At 43.9% G+C, this 24217-nt stretch overlaps 1 protein-coding gene across 2 annotated transcripts in view; it reads right to left on the bottom strand.

Annotated features, from left to right (window-relative positions):
* Nucleotides 1-22869, bottom strand: part of SMAP1 (small ArfGAP 1) — a 592387-nt gene extending 569518 nt beyond the window's left edge. Inside the window, exon 1 of one of the 2 annotated variants that reach the window (XM_082249786.1) lies at nucleotides 22554-22869. In XM_082249786.1, coding sequence (XP_082105912.1) covers nucleotides 22554-22671 — 118 coding nt within the window. In that variant the 5' untranslated portion in view covers nucleotides 22672-22869. The remainder of the gene's footprint in view (nucleotides 1-22553) is intronic. The other variant, XM_082249787.1, reaches the window with a different exon arrangement.
* Between the last annotated feature and the right edge of the window lie 1348 nt (nucleotides 22870-24217).

Raw genomic sequence — 24217 nt, 5'->3', positions numbered from 1 at the left:
TGCTGTAGCTGGGGATCTGGGCCGGCTGCCCAGCCTCCCTGTAGGGCCGGTAGAAAGACCTCGGTCCCATCTCCACCTGCCATCGGTGGGTCTTCACAGTACCCCCAGTCTGTACTGTCTCTCCAACTGAAGGGTTGTGGGTCTGGATCTTCTACCCAGGACTCTGCTTGCAGGGTAGATTGGGGTGGAACGGAGCAGAGCAGGCGTAGGTAGTCCTGCTTCCAGTTCCCACTCCATTGTGACCAGATGAATCAGGTCTGACTCCAATTCATCCGCTTTGGGGAGACCCAGTAGAGCTTCCCTGGTGTCCTGGATTTCCCAGCGCCAAAACTCTGCTGGACATCCAAAGTCCCTCTCTTCAAAGGCCTCCCACAGCAAGCCTCGGCCCACTATAGTCCTCACCTTCCGGCATATTGTTGTCAGCCATCCAGTGGTCGTGCCGGGTGGCGTACCACTTTAGTGCCCGGTAAGCTTCATCCAGCCACAACTCCTTCCAAATCAGGTTCCAGAGCTCCGTCACCCACTCATCCAGGGGTTGCTGTCCTAGGAAAGGTAACCGCAGGGCAACGTATACCTGGAACCGCTGTTCTTCGCTGGGAAGGTTCTCTCTCCGCCTCCACTGCGCATCATCTAAGGCCTCATACCACATTTCCTTTCGAGTGAAATCTCTCCAGTCCAGTATGGCTTCCTCTGATACAGGCCCATCCTGTTGGACCAAGTGTTGCTGCAACCTCCAGAGAAACTCCTCCTCATAAGGGGACGCTGCACGGGTGTTATCTCGCTCCATAACGTTACCGGTGTCTCCGAGCCGCTTCTCCTCACACTAGGACGCCATCCCACCGCTTGCCACCAATGTAACGGAACAGGGCACCCGACCAGGTACCTCCGTTGAAAGATGCTCCAAGCACTCCACCAGACACCATAACCACTTCAGACCCCACGAACCGCCGCAGCTTGGTTAGGGTCTTGCAGCCTCCTACCCACCCTGGACCTATGACAAGGCTCCAGGTTCCTGTGGGTGAACCTCTCTTTCCCCAGAGAGTGCAGCAGAACAAGCTCTTACACAAGCTCTTACAAGAGCTTAGTGATTCTCTAAGGGAGTATGGAAGACCATAGCAAACCCTGCAGCAGATTCCCCCAATAAGAGACAGAACTCTAGATTGAGGTTGAATGAACTCAGCACAACTTTATTGATCAAGACTTATATACAGTTTTCACCCACAAAGTTACCACCCAGATGGACCTTGTTGAAGACTGAACATAATATTCACCATCCAATAGGAACAGAGTTTTACACTCTCATACAGTGTACAAAATATACAATGTGGTACAATCCCCCCTCCCCCTTAGCATCTAATACACATTCCTATAAGTTTCTCTTAAAGCAGACAGACAGAACAAAGGTGAGCTCATTAGCACAGTTAACAATAGGTGAATGGAGAGCCACCTCAGACAGCCTGTCTCCTCAGAACATCCTGGAATGACCATATTAGGAGTGGACTTCCTGTACCTTACAGTTTACAGGAATAAAGGTTTAGCTTCCAGGATAGAGGCCAGACTCCATTAGCCCCATGACTTATCCGTCTTTAAATTCCAGTGACGGTGAATACTGTCACAAACCCCAAGAGACTCACACCGCGCAATGTACGTCTACGGAATCAACGATTCAAACACATCTCCACCATTCAGCACCTGCTGTTCAACAGCCAAGCCGTTTAAGTCAGGTGACTGTAAAAGCAGGATGGAAGATTGGTCTTTGGGACAGCAGATCCTCCCTGAGAGGAAGTCCCCAAGGGACCTCAGCGACCAGCCATACCAGATCAGCATAACAAGACCGGCGAGACCAGTCTGGAGCCAATAGAGTGACTGGAAAATCCTGCACAGGAGTAGTGGCAGAGGTTTGAGAGGACTGGAACAAATCAGTCAGCCCACCTTAGAATGCTGGCTACTTACCGAGCCGCCAGGACACTTCTTGTTCCCCTTTGGTGATGGGCAGACCACGGCCATGGCATTGTCCGAATGAATTTGTACCAGACACCCCTGGAGACGATTGTCCAATGAGCCAGACAAAGTTTGATCTCTCTGAGTTCCAGTACACTAATCGGAAGTCTGGGCTTGCCAACATCCAGACCCCCTTAGCATGTCTGTGCTGAGGACGCCTCCCCAACCAGACAGGCTTGCATCCATGCAGACAACCCTCCAGTACAGGAGGAGAAGGATTTTCCCTGTTGAAGTGCCAGAGTGAAACCATCTCTAGAGACCGTGGATCCTTGACCCATTTCACCAGAATATCTTTAGCAGAGATCTTGTGTTGAACTGTGCAAAAAGGCCGATCAAAAAAAAAAAAAAGAGAGAGACAAAGATAAATAATTTCAGAACTTTTTCCACCTTTAATGTGACCTTGAACTGTTCAACTCAATGGAAAAACAAAACTGAAAACTTTTTGGGGGTAGGGGGTATGAAAAAAAAAAAAAAAAATTATATAATATATATATATATATATATATATATATATATATATATATATATATATATATATATATATATATATATAATGTGGTTGCAGAAGTGTGCACACCCTCTTATAACTGGGGATGTAGCAGTGTTCAGGATTGAGCAATCACATTTGAATTCATGCTAAATAGGAGTCAATACACACCTGCCATCATTTAAAGTGCCTCTGATTAACCCCAAATAAAGTTCAGCTGTTCTAGTAGGTCTTTCCTGACATTTTCTTAAGTGCACGTTTCAGCAAAAGCCATGGTCTGCAGAGAACTTCCAAAGCATCAGAGGGATCTCACTGTTAAAAAAGGTGTCAGGAGAAGGGTACAAAAAATAATTTCCAAGGCATTAGATATACCATGGAACACAGTGAAGACAGTCATCATCAAGTAGAGAAAATATGGCACAACAGTGACATTACCAAGAACTGGACGTTCCATCAAAATTGATGAAAAGTGAAGAAAAACTGGTCAGGGAGGCTGCCAAGAGGCCAACAGCAACATTAAAGGAGCTGCATGAATATCTGGCAAGTACTGGCTGTGTGGTACATGTGACAATCTCCTGTATTCTTCATATGTCTGGGCTATGGGGTAGAGTGGCAAGATGGAAGCCTTTTCTTACGAAGAAAAACATCCAAGCCCAGCTAAATTTTGCAAAAACACATCTGAAATCTCCCAAAAGCATGTGAGAAAATGTGTTCTGGTCTGATGAAACCAAGGTTGAACTTTTTGGCCATAATTCCAAAAAGATATGTTCGACATAAAAACATTGCACATCACCAAAAGAACACCATACCCACAGTGAAGTATGGTGGTGGCAGCATCATGCTTTGGGGCTGTTTTTCTTCAGCCATAACAGGAGGCCTTAGTCAAGGTAGAGGGAATGATTAACAGTTTCAAATTCCAGTGAACATTGGCACAAAACCTTCAGGCTTCTGCTAGAAAGCTGAACATGAAGAGAAACTTCATCTTTCAGCATAACAACCCAAAGCATACATCCAAATCAACAAAGGAATGACTTCACCAGAAGATGATTAACGTTTTGGAATGCCCCAGCCAGAGCCTAGACCTGAATCTGATTGAAAATCCGTGAAGTGATCTGAAGAGGGCTGTTCACAGGAGATGCCTTCTCAATCTGACAGATTTGGAGTGTTTTTGCAAAGAAGAGTGGACAAATATTGCCAAGTCAAGATGTGCCATGCTGATAGACTCATACCCAAAAAGACTGAGTGCTGAAATAACATCTAAAAGGTGCTTTTACAAAGTATTAGTTTAAAAGGTGTGTACACTTATCCAACCATATTTTAGTTTTTTTTATTTTTACTATAAATACAAAAATAAATAAATAAATGTGTGAAGCGCTGAAACAACAACGATATGAAACACTATGTGCTGTGCCTGTGAACTAGATTAACAGTCCAAATGTGCATGAAAGTCCATAACCCAGAGGTTACAATAAAGTGTCCATAATGTATACAGAGTGTCAGAACACTAGCCAGATAAAATATGAAAAAAATACAGTGATGATAGATGCACCTCAAGTGAGTAGTGATACTAAAATGTGCTCTTCCTCCACCACATAGATGCACTCACCAGAAAGCCTGAATAACCATCCAAATGAAAGCTGGAAAACTGGCCTGGCCTGCAGGACCACCCCCTTAGGTCGCTGTGTGCTGGATATACTGTATAAATGCTCACCAATCAGAACCAGAAATTCTTGTATACAGGTGGTCCCCGGGTTACAAACAAGATAGGGTCTCTAGGTTTGTTCTTAAAAACAAATTGGACTCAAGAACAAACCTATTCGACTTAAGTCGGAACAGGTACATTTTTTTTTTTAGGTGTAGCTCCAGCCAAAAGAATCATTTTTAAGTTTTTGAATAGCATAGGGAAGGGTTAACACTCCTGTAATGTGTGCTGAATGGACTTTTTCACGGTATGTTTTCCCAGGAGGACATTGACAACGCCTGGCGGGTGTTGTGTTGCTTTAAGGAAGCTTTATGGTGTGCCAGAAAGCGCCTTATCCACCAGCGGGAGAGGATGTCCATTCAGGACTGTCACAGACTGGTTCACAGTCTGCTCAGAGACTAAAACCTCATGGATCTCATGGAGGAAGAGGAGGTTTGAAGATTTCCCCTTCCCCCACTCTCCCTTGTGTGTCTTTGTCCATTCAATAAAGCTTCGGGCTTGTGACTTCATTCCCCTCCCCTTACCCCACTCTCCTACCCCCCCATCACACCTGTTTGATTGATGCAACGTACAGACAACGTTTTTTCAGTTTCATGCTTTAGGGGTATTGCGGCGTCATGCATTAATGTGATGGCACGGGGTATCCTTACTCCGCACAACACATCAGGCATCATACAGCAGAATGAATGTATTTATTTGTATGATCAGAAATGTATTGTAATGTACTGTATTGTATTGTATTTATGCGCTACGTTGCAGTACAGGGGAGAATGTACCCCCACAAAGTATTGTTTTTTGTAGATCTTTTATGCAAATAAAGATTACATTTTCAACCAAAAACAATTGTTTTAATACCACTTTCATGGCTGCTCAACAGGGTTAACAAAGTTTACCAATATGCAGATTTCTACAAGAAGGAGAATATCACACAGAAGGAAAGTAATGAAGCAAACATCACACTAAAATAACTCCGGTAAAAACATTAGAAAAACAGTTTAGATACTAAATGTATTATACAATATGCAGTAGCATTTTGAAATAATTGCATAACTTTGCCTTCTTTTATGCTCACTTAGCTCGGTTCACGTTTGTGTGATTGGGGAGATCGCATGTAATTCGGAGCGCACTGCTCCTAAAATTACAAGCGATCTCATGTGCGGTGCGAATTCAGCCATACACTTTGTATGGCTGAATTCGCACTAAACTCGCACATGAGGCTTTTTTTTTTTATTCGCAGCAGAATCGGATTGCATAGTGTTTCACACTTGTGTGATCTGATTCTGTGCGAACTTGCAGATCGCACTGCGATCGCAACGGGGTTTGTCATTAACTTTTAATTGACACCCCCTGCGTATCGCATATGGCAGTGTGAACTGCCAGAGGTGCGGATGCGATCACGCTGCATATTCGCAGCCCTCCCTCATCGCAGAAATGTGAACTGGCACTTAGTGCCGGTTCACACTATGGCGTGTGCGGCGATCGCATTTAATATCGGAGCACACTGCTCCTTCATTACATGTGATTGGATGTGCGTATGCGAATTCAGCCATACACTTTGTATGGCTAAATTCGCACTGCACCCGCACAAAAAAAGTCGCACAGGACCCTTTTTTTCAGCCGCATCAGGATCGGATCGCACAGTGGTTCACACTTGTGCGGTGCGATCCGATCCTGTGCGAACTGTCAGATCGCACTGCGATATGGGATCAAACTGGGGGTGTCGTTAGCATTTAATTGACACCCCCAGCGTATTGTATATGGCAGTGTGAACTGCCAGATGTGCATTTGCGATGCCGAACAGGCTGCGAATTTGCAGTCTTCCCGCATCGCACAAGTGTGACCTTACAGTGTGCACTTACAGTAACAGATGCCAGTGGTATCTACAAAACAATTTCTTTCGATTTGTTTGTTATGTTTTTTTAGGTTTATTTTTCTCTTTTCAACTTGCAATGTACCTGTAAGGTTAAACAAAATACCAAAATATTGACTTGCAGATACATATACACTTGTACAGAGATCTTTTGTCAGCTTCTAAGGCTGCATTCACATGTCAGCATATTGATTGCGGGCAGAATCGCCGCAATCCGGAAATCATTGCAAATCGCGGGACGCCTGTGCGTTGCCCATGATTTGCAATATCACCCCAAACGCTGTGCGATGTTGCCGCGATTTCCGCCTGCCGAATCGCGTTAACGTCACGCAAAAAAAAAAAAAAAAAAATCGCGGGACGCATTACGCTTCAAAGAAGCTCTTGTACTTTTTTTGGGCGTAATGCGTCCCGCAATTTTTTTTTTGCGCGATGTTACCGCAATTCGGCAGGCGGAAATCGCGGCAACATCGCACAGCGTTTGGGGTGCTACTGCAAATCACGGGCAACGCACAGGCGTCCCGCGATTGGCAATGATTTCCGGATCGTGGGCGGAATCGCGGCGATTCTGCCCGCGATCAATACGCTGACATGTGAATGCAGCCTAAAGCCTTATACACTTGATCAAAAAATCGTACCAAAAACAGCGTTTGCGAAGCGATCATATTAGAATCTGATCATTCGTACACAGCTTTTGAGAGCTGATCATGACAGTTTATCTGATATGATCCAATCGATCGGACATATACAAAAAAAAATTTCGTACAATACCAGATCATACAATTTTCTTTTAATCAGTACAGTTGTCGTTCAAAAAAAATGCATTATGAATACAATACACCACATTACATCACTTCCAAATTTTTATTCCGTCGTACGAGAATTTTCGTAACTTTTTAGTAAACTTCAATTTTAATATGAGATTAGCAAGCAAAAAAACAAAACACCGGACGATCATTCGTCAGATAATCTCATGTGTACCAGGCTTTACTTCAGCTTGTTTAATTAAGCTTGGACAAAAAAAAAAAAATGGAAGATAATTGGTTTCAATGCAGAGCTGCAGCAGATTTGCACTCTCCAGTTTTAGTACATCAACCCCAGTGTATTACTTGCTACCTTCTGAGGGAAAAAACGCATTTTGTAAGAAAGATGATAAACGGTTACAAATGTAGTTTACTTTACCATGTTTTGTTAACGCATTAAATAAATAAATAATCTTAAAAACAAAACATATTGCAGATTAGTAATTCTTAGATGTGATTGCTGTATTTTCTTTTTTTTTTGCCTTCCTTTCTTTTATTTTCATCTGGTGATCCAGCCACCAAGGCTGATTTTCAAAAGCTCAAGCTCACACACCCATGCAATTCATTTTCAGTGCAGACAAAAAAAAAAAAAAAAGGGGGTCCTTTATGAGTTTGGTCAGAATAAGATGCAAATTCAGACACAGTTTGTATGGCTAAACTGGCATCACACAGACATTGCATGTAATCTGCACATTAATGCGGTGCGAATCACATGCGATGTCTGATATCGCAATAGTGTCAACTGGCCCTAACAGTGAGTAATAAATGTAAAACATACAAACCTAAAGCTGACCACAACCATAGTTTGCTTCATTCAGCCTGCAGCCAGACTATAAAAAAAAAAAAAACCTAACAGGTTCCTCCATTCACACTACAAAGCACCACGAGCACGTAGGGGGCGAGCGCCCGCCGCCGGCGGTGCGCTCCAGCTCGTTCCCTGGAGACCTAGCGCGAGTGATCGGCGGCTCCGATGTCCGCCAGCCACTCGCGATCTTCCGAAGGAGAGGGAGAAAGACAGACGGCTGATGTAAACACAGCCGTCTGTCATTCTCACTGAAGTGATGACAGAGGCTATACGAGCCTGTTATGTAGGATCGCATGTCTCTGATTACTTCACTAGCCACGCCCCTTGTCAGAATCACGGCCCTAGGGACACACTTAACCCCTTGATCACCAATAAAGTTAACCCCTTCCATGCCAGTGTAATTATTACAGTAACAGTGCATATTTATAGTACTGATCACTGTAGTAATGTCACTGGTACCCACAAAAGTGTCAAAAATGTCAGCCAGGGGTCCGATCTGTCTGCCGCAATGTCGCAGTCCCACAAAAAATAAAAATGACAAATCTTTCCCGTCGTTTGTAAACGCAATTACTTTTGCGCAAACCAATCAAAATACGCTTATTGCGATTTTTTTTACCCAAAATATGTAGCAGAAAACAAAATTGACCTAAAATGTTAAAAAATTTTGATTTTTACATTTTTTTTGAGAATTTCATTAAAAAAATAAAAAAAATTGCACAGGTGATCAAATACCACCAAAAGAAAGCTCTGTTTGTGGGGGGAAACGGACGTCAATTTCATTTGGGTACAGCGTCGCATGACTACGCAATTGTCAGTTAAAGTCACGCACTGTCAAATCGCAAAATAGGGCCTGGTCATTGAGCAGCCAAATCCTCCGGGGCTAGTTCCACCCATTTTAATAACTTGGATTACATAGATGTATGTAATCCCCTTTAAAACTACTTTTACCAATGGAAACTTTTTTTTTTTTTTTCTTGCTAGGAAATACTTTTTTTTTCTTCTTTATTCACCCTCTCCTCACTTCCGGGTCTGGCCGCCGATCGGCGATTACATCATTTGGTGATTCGCAAGGGCTGCTGCGACGTATCGCATGGGATGAAATCTCGCATTATTACACAGGTGTCCTGAGCTGTACTGTATGTATTGGATTAAGTCCTTGCTCTGCCCCGCCTCCACCCCGCCTCCTCTCAGTGAGCTGTACTCGGATGTATTGGATTGAGTCCGTGCTCCGCCCCGCCTCCGCTCTGCCTCCTCTCAGTGAGCTCTACGGGATATAATGCTTTCAGTCCTCGCTCACTGAGAGGAGGCGGGGCAGAGGCAAGTTTCCATTGGTAAAAGTCGTTTTAAAGGGGATTGCATACATCTAAAGTTACTAAAATGGGTGGAACTCCACTTTAAGTTTTTAGGCTTAAAAAAATAAAAAATATATCAATCTAGCAGCCTTCCTGGTTACTGATGTTAGAAATGACCTGCTAAGAATGAGTGAGGTTTCTAATGTATTCAGATCATAATATCTTTCTATATATTTTTTTTAATAGCCAAGGAATTTCTATAGTTTACGCAGCACTTTACATACTATTCATTTACATCAGTCCTGGCTCTCAAGGAGCAGTCTAATGTTCCCATCTCACACGCACACACTAGGGACAGATCAGCCAGGAGCCAATTAACCTCACTTTGGAGTGTGGGAGGAAACCGGAATACCCCAAAAGAAACCCACACAGGGAGAACATTCAAACTCAATGCAACCAATGTAGTGAATTGGTTGCAGTCTAACCAAGGACTGCAAGGACAGTGCTGCATGGCAGATGTGTTAACCACTGAGCCACTATAGTTTACATTTAAAAGAAGTGAAACACCTATACCTCAAGAAATGAAAAACACCGCTTTATGAAATAATCCCATAAAAAAACAGCTTTGCTTTGTCAAAGTTGAAGCAGTGAAAGTGCAAATACTAAAAAACGAGTGATCCCATACATTTCAGTGAAAAAAAAAAAAAAAACACGGGTCAGTGCCGGTTCACACTTGTGCGATTGCGAACGGATGCCATTGCTATGCGAATTTGCAGTGCGAGTTTACCTTGTGTTTTTCAATAGTACCAGCGCGATTGCAATGAAAATTTGATTGTGTTGATTATGTTAATTAAGCTGAGGAGGGGTGGAGCTGAGGGGAAAAAATCAAACAAAAAATAACAATTCGCACATATCTGAACTGACAATGCGAGTCCAGACCGATTTACATTGATGTCTATGGAGACTAAATTTGCAACGCAACGCTGTAAACTCGCACAAGACCCTTTTCATCATCGCATTATATCTGCATCTGAATCGCAACACATAGATGTGAACGACCGTTGCGAATACAATGTATTTTGGGAATACATGCGAATCTAGACTTTTCAGAACGCATCACATTCGCAGTAAAATCGCACAAGTGTGATCCGGCACTCAAGAACTCAGAATCTAATATAATGCACAAAGTGATAGGGAAGTTACTTCCAAGTATAAATTGTATACAAAACAAAAGCTTATCATACACACAGAAAACATGATTATGTTACAGAGGCTCTCTCATTCAACCATGCAGGTTATACAAAAACTAGAAACATCTCAATGACTGGAATGAGGAAAAGAACCAAAATTTCATTTTTTCCTTTTTTTTTTTTTTTTTTAAAGAGCCCCTTGTCCCCAACGTTCTTGGGAAGCATTCTATTAAACTTTTCAAATTGCACAAAAAAACCCCTCCAAAATACAGTACTCCGATGTTCACATAGAAAATAATGTACAGTTACTTCTGCAAAGTGTACATTTCTTGATGACTGTGCAAACGTGTGACCTACTTAGCGTTGAAGCTATACTACTGGCATGCAACTAAATACTCAGTTGAAACAGATATATGGGAGCCATTTTACCTATCAAAGGATTTGTATTCTGTTCAGCCCCTCTTGAGATTTCCTCAACAATGCATACAACATAGCCAGGTCTCAGACCTCACTTTTTACAGCCCAGACAAGGACCTGCTGCAGCCCCTTGAACAAAGGAGGAGTAGCAAAACACCGCCATGGTATCAGTCGTCTCCATGTTAGACTGACAGCGCTACACAATGCAATAAGTGTTGTAAGCTTAGAATTGCTGCTTCTCCCTCTTCCAGTTTGTGTTCTGCTGTACAAGGATTTACAAGAAGACAGTACAATAACAAACTGAGTTACCATTTAAAGATTAAATTAAAGCAGACATTTACTCCCCCAAAAGCACCAACTGAGGGGGGGGGGGGGGTGTTTAGCCAGCCCAATACCTCCGATCTCCCCTATACGGGAGCAACATGTATCCGACTCCAGCAGCTTTCTGGGATATCCCAAAAGACATCAGCTAGAGGAGGGTGGAACCAGCAACATACATGCCAAATAAACTATCTGCTTGGAGGAAACCATGTAGATGGCTTAAAGTGAACCTATAAAAAGAAGAACATCATAGGAGCTACCACAACATATTTGGAGTGGCTGACCTCGACTAAGCATGACAGAAGTGCAGTCAGATTTAGGAACTGTGGATTTGAAAACAGGTCCTGCCCGAGTGACTCAAAGTATGAATCCCTTTGTTCAGCACAGCAGCCAGGTAATTATCATTCCCAAAACAAGAGGTTAGCAAGGTCATCCTGAAAATATTCTCAGTACAAGTTTCCTTTCACAATATGTCTAAATGTGAAGGGCTGTAATGTAAAAGGAACTGTTTAGATTTGATTTATGCTGCTTTCACACTGCAGCACTTCTAAAACGCAAAATGCACAGCGTGGTAAAAATGTGTTGCAGGTAGCGCAGAAGCGTCGGGCGTTGGCTTCCTAACAACTGGCTATTCATTGGTTGTCAAGAATGCCAGCAGGTAGTTAAGGAGCCAGAACCGGCTGGAATCCTTAATAAGCGGATACAAATACATACAGTGCCCCCTGTACCTCCATTGTGGTCCCCAAGCTCCTCTCCGCTAGAGTGGTCCGGTCTGTGGTACAAAGAGTGGAGCCCACCATCTTTTGCCCCATTACTGGACACTGCGGGGGGAAGGAGCAAGGAAAACTGGGCGGGGCAGAAAGGAACTGTGAACCAGTGAATGTGTGGGGAGGACCAAACCTTAAACTGAAAGCTGGGAGCAGCTCCGGGGGCCTGTGGAGATATTTACTGCTTCAGAGCCAGCATCTTTATTTTAAGTGCCATGTGACCCCCAAAACGTACCAAAAAGCACACCCTGGGTGAATTGTTGGTGCATTTCTGATGCAGTTCCCATTGATTTTAATGGAAGGTGCATCTTTGGTGAACATTTAGAAAGCGCAGCAAAGATTCTGCATGCAGGACCTATCAGAGCGCAGTGCAGTGTGGTGAAAAGTCTCATAGGATTTAAAGGGAAAAATCCTGATGCACTTCTTCTAGTGCAGAAAAAGCACATCAGTGTGAAAGAGCCCTTAAGTGGATGTGCACATTTATTTTGTAGCTTGCCATGCCCCCCTGCCTGTCGTATACCCTTTTTGTACCCAATTTAGTAAGAGGATATCAACAAATGTTCAGAGCTGCTTGTAAAAATCTTCTGAGCAAGGCCTGCTCATGTTCTGCGTACTATGCACTTAACCCTATGGGGAATTTACACTTCAAGTTCCATGTGAAAACAGACTCTCCGCAGGATGAACTGGAGAATAGGCAGCACATCCCCCCAGAGAATGGAAGCGGACATCTGATTGATGCTATTGACTGTTAAAGCTGAACTGCATGAATTAGACAAAAATCTACCCTTGCAGTGGGGCCCCCCAGCATGTGTTGCTGCACATGTGATCCCTCATGACACCAGTCATTTGATGGCTTGACAGTTTAGTTGAGAGCACAAACTCTCAACATCTTCTGAATGTTTTGGGAAACCATTAAATTATGGGGTTTAGTCCCTCTTTAGCTTGTTCCCTGCTCCGACAGGCTCCCTCAATCCATGCATCCAATCCGGTGCTGCCTACTATCTGCAGTACTCCAGCAATAGTTGCACTCCTGCCTTCTTCAGCCTCAGTTCACATTTATGCGATGCGGGAAGGCTGCGAATCCGCAGCCTGTTCCCGCATCGCACACGCACCCCCGGCAGTTCACACTGCCATATGCGATACACTGGGGGTGTCAATGTAATCTTAACCACTTGCCGACCGCCGCACGACTATCTACGTGGGCGGTCAGCCCCTCACAGGCAAAGTGACGTAGGTCTACGTCGCTCGCCTGTGAGGGTTTAGGGAGCGAGCGCGCGCCGCCGGAGGCGCGCTCCCGCTCCCGCGTGGTCACGGACCCCCCCGCGCGCGTGACCGGCGGACCCGATCGCCGCCGGCCACTCTGCGATCGGCGGGGGAGAGGGAGAAAGTCAGGCAGCTTGTGTAAACAAGCTGCCTGTCATTCTCCTCTCTGTATGAGAGCTGATCACATGGATCTACTATGTAGATCCATTGATCACTCCTCATACAGTTGAAGCCACAGCCAATCACAGTTAGAATCACGCCCCTAGGGACACACACAGCCCCTCCCTCTCAAATAAAGTTAACCCCTTCACTACCAGTGCATTTTTACAGTAACAGTGCATATGTATAGCACTGATTACTGTAGAAATGTCACTGGTAACCCCAAAAGTGTCAAAAATGTCAGTCAAGGGTCCGATCTGTCCGCCGCAATGTCGCAGTACCGCAAAAAAAATCGCAGATCGCCGCCATTACGCGTTAAAAAAAAAAACAACAAAAATGACAAAAATCTTTCCCTTTGTTAGTAAACGCAATAACTTTTGCGCAAACCAATCAAAATACGCTTTTTGCGATTTTTTTTACCAAACATAGGTAGCATAAAACAAATTGGCCGAAAATATTAAAAAATTTTGATTTTTACATTTTTTTTGGGGGAATTTCATATAAAAAAAAGGGAAAAATATTGCTATTTTTGCAAAATTTACGCTCTTTTTTTGTTTATAGCGCGTGATCAAAAAATCGCACAGGTGATCAAATACCACCAAAAGAAAGCTCTGTTTGTGGGAAAAAAAGGACGCCAAATTCGTTTCGGTACAGCGTCGCACGACCGCGCAATTGTCCGTTAAAGTCACGCAGTGCCGAATCGCAAAATGCCCTCTGGTCGTTTAGCAGCCAAATCCTCCGGGGCTTAAGTGGTTAACGACACCCCCAGTTTGATCGCATATCGCAGTGCGATCGTGCAGTTTGCACAGGATCGGATCGCACAAGTGTGAACCGCTGTGCGATCCGATCCTGATGCGGCTGCCAAAAAGGGTCCCTGTGCGTGTTTGCTGCGGGGCGAATTTAGCCATACAAACTGTATGGCTAAACTCGCACCGCACAGCCGATCGCATGTAATGTCGGAGCAGTGCGCTCCGACATTACATGCGAACCCAGCACATGCACAAGTGTGAACCGGGGCTTACACACAGTTCCGGGTTCATAGCCCTGTATTGTGCGCAAATCCACCATAGGACTGCCCACAGGCCTTAGCTTCAGGAGAAGGAGAGCACTGGTGCAAATGCTAAGTAATTCATCATCTTCATTTTCACCCTAGACATAAAGTGATACTAAAAGCAAAATAAAACATGACCTATGATACAGTCTGTCAGTAGCATTAACACAGCAGTCTTTGTTTTTCTGAGTCCACTGTAACTTTGGGGTTTTCTTTCTAATACCTGTTAATCTTGCTAGTATTTTTCGACTTTCTTTAAAGAAGAACTAAACCCCTTTTACAGCCAAGGAAGCCGCCATCTTGGCCCCTGTTTGATCTGCATTTGCAATGGTGCTGTACATGCCATTTGTTAGGACACCATTTGATGGCTTGGCTATTTGGCTGAGAGCAACCAGCGACTGACAGTTCTCATTTATAGCATGCATGAATGTAACTGCTTTAGGACACAGTTAAATTGATAGGTTAACCACTTGCCTACAGTGCACTTTCACCCCCTTCCTGCCCAGACCGATTTTCAGCTTTCAGCGCTCTCACACTTTGACTGAGAATTACTCAGTCATGCAACACTGTACCCATACAAAAATTGTGTCCTTTTTTTCACACAAATAGAGCTTTCTTTTGATGGTATTTGATCAATACTGGGTTTTTTATTTTTTGTGCTATAAATAAAAAAAGACTGAAAATATCGTGAAAAAACGAATTTTTCTTTGTTTCTGTCATAAAATTTTGCAAATTAGTCATTTTTCTTCACAAATTTTGGCCAAAATTTATACTGCTACTTATCTTTGGTAAAAATAACCTAAGTAAGTGTACATTATTTGGTCTTTGTGAAAGTTATAGAGTCCACAAGCTATGGTGCGAATCATTGAAAATTGATCACACTTGCTCACACCTGATGTACTGAAGGCCTATCTCATTTCTTGAGACACTAAAAAGTCAGGAAAGTACAAATACCCCCCAAATGACCCCTTTTTGGAAAGTAGACATTCCAAGGTATTTAATAAGGGGCATGGAGAGTTTTTTGAAGTTGTCATTTTTTCCCACAACTCTTTGCAAAATGAAGATTTTTTTTTTACAAATTGCCATATTAACAGGTTATTTCTCTCACACAGCACATGTATACTTGCAACTACACCCCAAAACACATTCTACTACTCCTCCTGAGTATGGCGATACCACATGTGTGAGACTTTTTCTTAGCCTGGCCACATACAGAGGCCTAACATTCAAGTAGCCCCGTCCGGCATTCTAGGAGCACAAATTACACATATAATTTCCTGACAACCTATCGTACTTTTGAAGGCCCTGGAGCACCAGGACAATGGAAACCCCCATAAAATGACCCCATTTTGGAAAGCAAACAGCCCAACGTATAATTTTTGAGGCATAATGAGTCTTTTGAATATTTCATTTTTTTCCACAAGTTTTTGGAAAATGTGGAAAGAAAATGAAAACACATTTTTTTTTACACAAAGCTGTCCATTTATGCAATATTTCTAACACATAGCATGTACATAGCAAAAATTGCACCCCAAAATACATTCTGCTATTCCTCCTGAGTATGGCAATACCACATGTGTAACACTTTTTCACAGCCTGGCCACACACATAGGCCTAACATCCAAGTAGCGCTTTACACAAAGTTGTCCATTTATCCACTTTAAGACTGGGCCTATTTTTGACACTTGGTGTTTACAAGCTAAAATCATTTTTTTTGCTAGAAAATTACTTGGAACCCCCAAACATTATATATTTTTTTTTAGCAGAGACCCTAGAGAATAAAATGGAGATCGTTGCAATATTTTTTATCACACCATATTTGCGCAGCAGTCTTCCAGATGCGATTTTTTTGAAAAAAATTCACTTTTTTGAACTAAAAAATAAGAAAACAGTAAATTTAGCACAATTTTTTTCCATAATGTGAAAGATAATATTACGCCGAGTAATTAGATACCCAACATGTCATGCTTCAAAATTGCGCATGCTCACAGAATGGCGCCAAACATTGGTACTTAAAAATCCCCATAGGCAACATTTTAAAAATTTCTGCAGGTTACTAGCTTAGAGTTACAGAGGAGGTCTAGGGCTCAAATTATTGCTCTCGCTCTAACGATCGCGGCGATACCTCACATGTATGGTTTGAACATCGTTTACATATGTGGGCGGGAATTGCGTATGCGTTTGCTTCTGCGCACGAGCTAACGGGGACAAGGCGCTTTAATTTTTTTTTTTTTTTTTTTTTCCTATTTATTTTATTTATTATTTTTTTATTTTTACACAGTTTAAAAAAAAAAAATGTTTTGATCATTTTTATTCCTATTACAAGGAATGTAAACATCCCTTGTAATAGAAATAGGCATGACAGGTCCTCTTTATTGTGAGATCTGGGGTCAAAAAGACCTCACACCTCACAACTACACTAAAAAAGAAAAAAAAAAAATTGTTGAAAGAGGAAAAAAAAAAGAAAAAAAAAAGCGGCCCTTTAAACCGGTTGCTAGGCAACGTCTTTTGACGTAGCTCCGGTCCTCCAAGACCATAGAGTTGAGTGAGGGCCATCTTACCCTCACTCGACTTCCTGTCTCTGAGGATCCGGGACCGGATAGTTTTCCCCGCTGCCGGCTGGTCCGGTAAGCTGGGAAAACGTCTGGGACGCGGCAGGAGGGGGGGGGGCACCTCTTCCCCTGCACCGTAAGGGTAATTCCGCGGCGAATCCGCCACTGGGACCACCCTTATCTGAAAGCCGACCGCCCGCCGTTTCAAAAAATACCGGGGTTATGGGGGCTATCTGCTGCCATAACCCCAGTATTTAGCTTTTAATGGCCGACGCATATAGTCGTTAGGTGGTCAGTAAGTGATTGCATGCATATGGCAAACAGGTGACGATGACTGATGGGGTGACAGGTGACAATGACTGATGGGGTGACAGGTGACAATGACTGATGGGGTGACAGGTGACAATGACTGATGGGGTGACAGGTGACAATGACTGATGGGGTGACAGGTGACGATGACTGATGGGGTGACAGGTGACGATGACTGATGAGGTGACAGGTGACGATGATTGATGAGGTGACAGGTGACGATGATTGATGGGGTGACAGATGACAATCACTGACGGGGTGACATGTGACGATGATTGATGGGGTGACAAGTGAGGATCACTGATGGGGTGTCAAGTGACGATGATTGATAGGGTGACAGATGACGATGACTGATGGGGTGACAGGTGACGATGACTGATGGGGTGACAGGTGACGGTGATTGATCGGGTGACAGGTGACGGGCGATGGTCACTGATGGGTGACAGGTGACGGGCGATGGTGCACGGCGGTACTGATGGCAGTCTCTGGTGACCGGTGAATTTTAGGCTACGTTCACATGTGAGCGTAGCGATCACGGGCAGAATCACTGCGATTCTGCCCGTGATCCAGAAATCATTGCAAATTGCGGGACGCCTGTGCGTTGCCCGTGATTTGCAATAGCACCCCAAACGCTGTGCGATGTTGCTGCGATTTCCGCCTGCCGAATTGAGGTAACATCACGCAAACAACGCATGACGCCCCAAAGAAGCTCTTGTACCTTTTTTGGGCGTCATGCGTTGTTTGCGCGATGTTACCGCGATTCGGCAGGCGGAAATGGTGGCAACATCGCACAGCGTTTGGGGTGCTATTGCAAAAAACGGGCAACGCACAGGCGTCCCGCGATTTGCAATGATTTCCGGATCGCGGGCAGAATCGCAGTGATTCTGCCTGCGATCGCTGCGCTCACATGTGAACGTTATGGGTGTCAATTTCTGGGCACTGATGAGGTGACTGTTGGGTGACAGGTGACATTGGGGGGGGCTGAGGACTGTGTGGGGGGACCTTTATTTGTGTGATTTTTACTTTTACATGTGTACAGAGCAGTAACTCACTATTTCTAGCTCTTCTCCCCTCATACTGGAAACTGTATGAGGAGAGAAGAGCTAGTAACAGTGAGTTACTGCTCTTTGTTTACATTTTCTGATCGGCTGTGAATGGATTCACAGCCGATCACATAGTAAACAGTCACTATCAGTGACTGTTTACTACTGCCGGTGACAGCTGTGTTCCTACGGAACACAGTGCCACCGACATGACCGCGCTGCGCGCTCCCGATCGCGCATGCGCGGTCATCTCCCGGCCGCCTCCATTGTGATCGGCTGTGTCATTGGAACACAGCCGATCACGAGGGAAACAGCCACGCCCAGTGGCTGTTTCCCCCCTGCCGGTGACGGGGGGTGTCCCGGGGACACCCCGACACCGGCAGTGCACGGCGGCGCGCCCGCGATCGCGCGCCTGCCGTGCATTTCCTGGGTCACGTCATATGACGTCCGCCCAGGATAATAGCCGCACCGTCCCGCCGTCATATGACGGCGGGCGGGCGGTAAGTGGTTAAGTTCAACTTTAGACAAATCATTTCATACGAACAGGGATATTTACAATGGTCAGCTTTTATTCATTTATGTAATATTCCAAAAAAAAGTTGGGACGCTGTGTAAAATCTACAGTACATAAAGTTAGAATGCGATATGTACATCTCAAACCTGTATTTTAGTCACAATAGAAAACATTTTAAATGTTCAAATAAACCATTTTAGGAAAATAAAAATGTTAAAAAAGGAATTTTAAAATTAATGTCAGCAACAAGTCTCAAAAAAGTTGGAACAGGGCAACAAAGGGCTGGCAAAGTAATTGGTACTAACAAGGAGGAGCTAGAAGAACATTTTTCAAATAATTTGGTTAATTGGCAACATGTCAGTAAAATGATTGGGTGTAAAAAGAACATCTTAGTGTCAGATTGCCTCAGAAGTAAAGATAGGCAGAGGTTTACCAATCTATAAAAAGCTGCGTCTAAAAATTAATCAAACAATTTCAGAATTATGTTCCTCAATGTAAAATTGCAAAGACTTTACATAAATGGTTATCTATAGTACACTACATAGTATGAAAAGATTCTGGGAATCTGGAGAGAACTGTGTGCAAGGGATAAGGTTGAAACACAATATTGGATGTCAATGGCCCTCAGACAGCACTGCATTAAAAACAAGCATCATTCTGTGATTAACATCACTGCACTGGCTCAGGAATACTTCCAAAAATCACTGTCGGAACAAATTTCGCTGTTCCATCCAGAATGCAAGGTAAAGCTCAATCATGCAAAGAAGCCATATCTGAACATGATCCAGAAACACTGCCGTCTTCTCTGGGCCAAATCTCATTTAAAATGGTTCACTGCAAAGTGGAAAACTGTTCTATGATCAGCAGAATCAAAATGTGACATTTTTGGGAACCATGGGTGCTGCCTATTCTGGACTAAAGAGGAGAGGGACTTTCCAGGGATTGTTATCAGTGCTCATCTCTGATGGTGTAGGGGTGCATTAGTGCATACGGAATGGGCAGCTTACACATCTGGAAAGGCACTATCAATGCTGAAAGATAAATCTAGGTTTTAGAGCAGCATATGCTCCCATCTAGAAGACATCTTTTTCAGGGAAGGCCTTGCATATTTCAGCAGGACAATGCTAAACTGCATACTACAAATATGACAACAGCATGACTTTGTAGTAGAAGAGCCAGGGTGCTTAACTGGCCTGCCTGCAGTCCAGACCTTTCACCAATGGAAAATATTTAGTGTATTTTGAAATGAAAAAGACGACAAAGATGACCTAGGACTGTTGAGCAGTTAGAACCCTATATCAGGCAATAATGGGACAACATTCTTCTCCCAAAACTCCAGCAGTTAGTCTCCTCGGTTCCCAGACATTTAAAGACTTAAAAGAAGAGGGGGAGCTTTCCTGTGGTAAACATGGCCCTACCCCAAATTTTTTTAGATGTGCTGCTGTCACCAATTTCAAAATATCCTTTTTTTTTTCTATACACAAGTTTAAGGGCTTTTTCACACGGGCGATCCGATCAGATCCGCCTGTCAGTTTTTTTAGGCGGATCTGATCGGATCCTCCATGCAGCTCTATGGGGCAGCGGATGTCAGCGGAGACACCTCCGCTGACACCCGCTGCCATCCGTATCCGATCCTGTTTCCGTGAAATCTGGACAGATGGAAACCCTATTTTTCCTTCCGTTCAGGGATCGGATGAGAGCGGACCATCTGTCCGCTCTCATCCGATCCCTCATAGAGAGCAGCGGGAGCTGTGACACCTCCCTCTCCGCACTGCAAGCGGAGACGGAGCTGTCATCCGCCGGCTCAGCGGATCGATCCCCACTGAGCAGCACGGATCGTGAGAAAGAGCCCTTACCTTTCACTTCGATTTTAAAAAGTGAATGGGTTGTTTTACAAGGTGATCATTTACAATCACTTTAAAGCTCAGAGAAGCTTTAAAGCTGAACTCTGGGCACAAAGCTTCTACTTAGTGCCGGTTCACACTTCTGCAATGCGGGAACGCTGAGAATATGCAGTGTGTTCCCGCATCGCATCCGCACCCCTGGCAGTTCACACTGATATATGAGATACGCTGGGGGTGTCAATTAAAAGTTAACGACACCCCAGTTGAGATCGCATATTGCAGTGCGATATGCAAGTTCGCACAGAAACAGATCGCACTAGTGTGAACCACCATGTGATCCGATTCTGCTGCGGATAAAAAAAAAGGGTCATGTGTGTGTTTAGTGCAATTGCGGTGCGAATTCAGCCATACAAACTGTATGGCTGAAATTTGTACCGCACAGACATTGCATGTAATTTTAGGAGCAGTGCGCTCTGAATTACATGAGATCTCTGTGATCGCACAAATGTGAACCGGCACTTAAATATATTTCTCCGCAGCCATGACGAATAGAAATACACTATGAGAGCGCCAAATATCATTGCAAACCCAGTCATCACCCTTGCATGTAGTACATCATCACTGTGCTGAATATAGCCTGTGCACAGGGCAGAGCTGTGGGTGCAGTCTAGCAGGCCTACCCACCCACCACAAGCTGTCTGCAGACAACTACAGGAGGGGGCCAGAGACAAGACCAGTCCCCTTGCAGAAGGAGAAAGCACCGCAGTGACTAGTCTTTATTAGAGATCCCTTAAAAAAGTAATCCTTTCAGCAGTTTCAGTGTTAAATCCAGCTATCTTTATCATACAAAACAGCTTTGTTGTAATGAAACATTTATAGGATTACCTATCATTTATATTACAGATAGCAATAGGTTAAAGAGGAAATAACAAAGAGAAGTGTAATGAGCAATGCCAAAACCACCGACTATGGCTAATAGCAAGCTGACTAAACCAAAACATTCCATGTATGCGGTAGGCAATTAGATGTGTCATAGCTGTGCATACCTTTCACATCCATCAGGTAGGTATGGGGAATCTCTAGTGGTGGCTATACAGTAATCCCCCGCTACATCGCGGTTCAGTTTTTGCGGTCCCGGTAATTTGCGTTTTTTTTTGTAATGTTATTTTACTATATAAATCATTAAAAATGAAAGATTTTTGTGTTTTTCATAGCTCTTGCTCTGTCTCTAAGTATCTTTTATGTGTTTAAATGAGTTTCTATTGTTTTAAAAGTGTGTTTAATGACCTTAAAATGCTTCTACACGTACAGTGACAGTAAAAAAACATGCCTACAATGCATTTTAATAGGGTTTTTCTATTTCGCGGAATTTCACTTTTCGCGGCTGGGTCCGGAACGTAACCCCCGCAATGGAGGGGGGGTTTACTGTACATGGTGTGATAAGACTGATGATTGTCTGATTTAATAAAAAGGATCAGATTGGACCTCAGTGGAAGACAAGAATGGAAAACAGAGCAATAAACAACAGATAGTGATGGTTTCATTTGACCTTAGTCAATGGGTTGTGATGATGTTATAATAACTAGACATACAGGTCAATGAATGGAGTCTTTGGTACCCTTACATGCAGCTCGATAGTGATAAACAAGGGTGTAAAAAAACACCATTAATTGACCCTGTACAATCGATTATTTCCCCACCACGTCTGATTGTCTTAGGCTGATCGAACCCATAACCATCTGTTGCTCATTCCTAAGCCATGCCATTTTAGCCTTGCTCCATTAATTAGGATTCAACCAAAATGTAGAATAGAACATTGATCAGTTTTATCGCACCACGTAAGGCCACCACACACCTTTCAATGGAATAGTACAATCTCCTATAGACCTAACTACTATGTAGTGCAGGGGCCAGTCTGATTGGATTATTCAGGTAGGTCCTCAGATCACACAGGTCTGATTGTAACGTGTGTGGTGACCCTAAGGAAACTTCTAGTACAGCACAGAATTCCAGTATGAAAGAAGGACTGTTAGTGCTGCACAACAACCAAGCAGATCCAGAGTGGGACTGATCCGAGCCATGAATGGAGGAAGTGGGGTGTCAGTGACTGACCACAATGACAGCTGTTCATTCATAGCATATCCCCCCCCCCCCTCACCACCTTACCCTTGGCCTCGCAGTCTGCGCAGTACTTGTTGTCCTCCTCCCTCAGCATACGAGCCAGGATGGCCTGGTGCTGCTCGTTCAGCTTCTGGGCCTTCTCCCTCTCTGAGCGGGTTGTCATGTCTGCTGGCAGGGAAGCGGTGTCGGTGTGACGGCGGCTCTAGAAGGGGGACGTCCGGGTTCACACAGCAGTCCTACACAGAGAAGAGACTTCTCTATCTTGCTGCCAGTCAGCTGAGCACAGCCTCCTCCGCTCACTCTCCTGTCTCACTGCTCTCACTTACACACGACACTTCCGGGAACCTCACAGCGTGACGACACTTTCCTCCACCTTCCACCAATCACTGTCCGTCCGGCTTCCTCCTTCTCCTAGCCACGCCTCTTCCCGTGGAGTGCACGCCCACGCTGTCACCGGTAGAAGAAGCGTGACAGGTATAGTGGGCGGGTCCTAGGGATTTACGCTGGATTTGTGGAGGGCGTGTCGTGAGGGCACACCTGCGTGACGCAAACAGGAGAAGGATCGGTGGTCGTGGCCGCTAGTGTTGTGACGTCACCTTATTAGGGAAGTCCGGGTGTTCTCACAGGTTCCTCGGTTCGTGTAATGGGTGCCGTTTTGTTACCAATGTGTATACACACACACCTAGAGGTCCATATGTATTGCAGAGAAATCTATCAGTAGGAGTGTGCTCTGCATAGTGATTATGACACTGTGTGACAATGGTTCATATAGCATGCGGCTATATGCATAGTACCCAGAGCCATAGCTCTTTATTGTACTGAAGTCAAGCCATCAGACAGTTCCAAATTAGTGGTCATGCTATCAGACAAGTTTTTTTTTTGTGTTGGAAATTGTAGACGGAAACATTATTTGACACAATATGAAACCTACGAAATAATTATTACACAAATGTGTCATCACACCCCCCTCTACCATATCTTACAATACGGTGGGATTTTACTGTGGACATTTAAAGATACAGAGCCCCAAATATCACCCCTTAGGCTACAAACTGACATTTTTTCAAAAATGTTAAATGGGAGAAAAATAAAATCTCCCATTGGACCAATACGTTTACAATGCAGGTTTGTCATACACACCCCCCTCTACCATATCTTACAATACGGTGAGATTTTACTGTGGAAATTTAAAGATACAGAGCCCCAAATATCACCCCTTAGGCTACAAACTGACATTTTTGCAATACTTCAAAATGGGTCACACATAAAATCTCCCATTGGACCAATACGTTTACAATGCAGATGTGTCATACACACCCCCCTCTACCATATCTTACAATACGGTGAGATTTTACTGTGGAGATTTAAAGATACAGACACCCAAATATCACCCCTTAGGCTACAAATTGACATTTTCGCAATACTTCAAAATGGGTCAGACATGAAATCTCCCATTGAACCAACACGTTTACAATGCAGATGTCATACACCCCCTACCATATCTTACAATACGGTGGGATTTTACTGTGGGGATTTAAAGATACAGAGCCCCAAATATCAACCTGTTGACTACAAACACATCTGCATTGTAAACGTATTGGTCCAATGGGAGATTTCATGTCTGATCCATTTTGAAGAATTGCGAAAATGTCAGTTTGTAGCCTAAGGGGTGATATTTGGGGCTCTGTATCTTTAAATTCCCACAGTAA

The sequence above is a fragment of the Pelophylax lessonae genome (genome assembly GCF_965119305.1).
Source record: "Pelophylax lessonae genome assembly, chromosome: 3".
In the NCBI taxonomy this organism is placed as follows: Eukaryota; Metazoa; Chordata; class Amphibia; order Anura; family Ranidae; genus Pelophylax; species Pelophylax lessonae.
The sequence above is the reverse complement of the archived record's forward strand: the minus strand, read 5'-3'. Positions and strand labels throughout refer to the sequence as shown.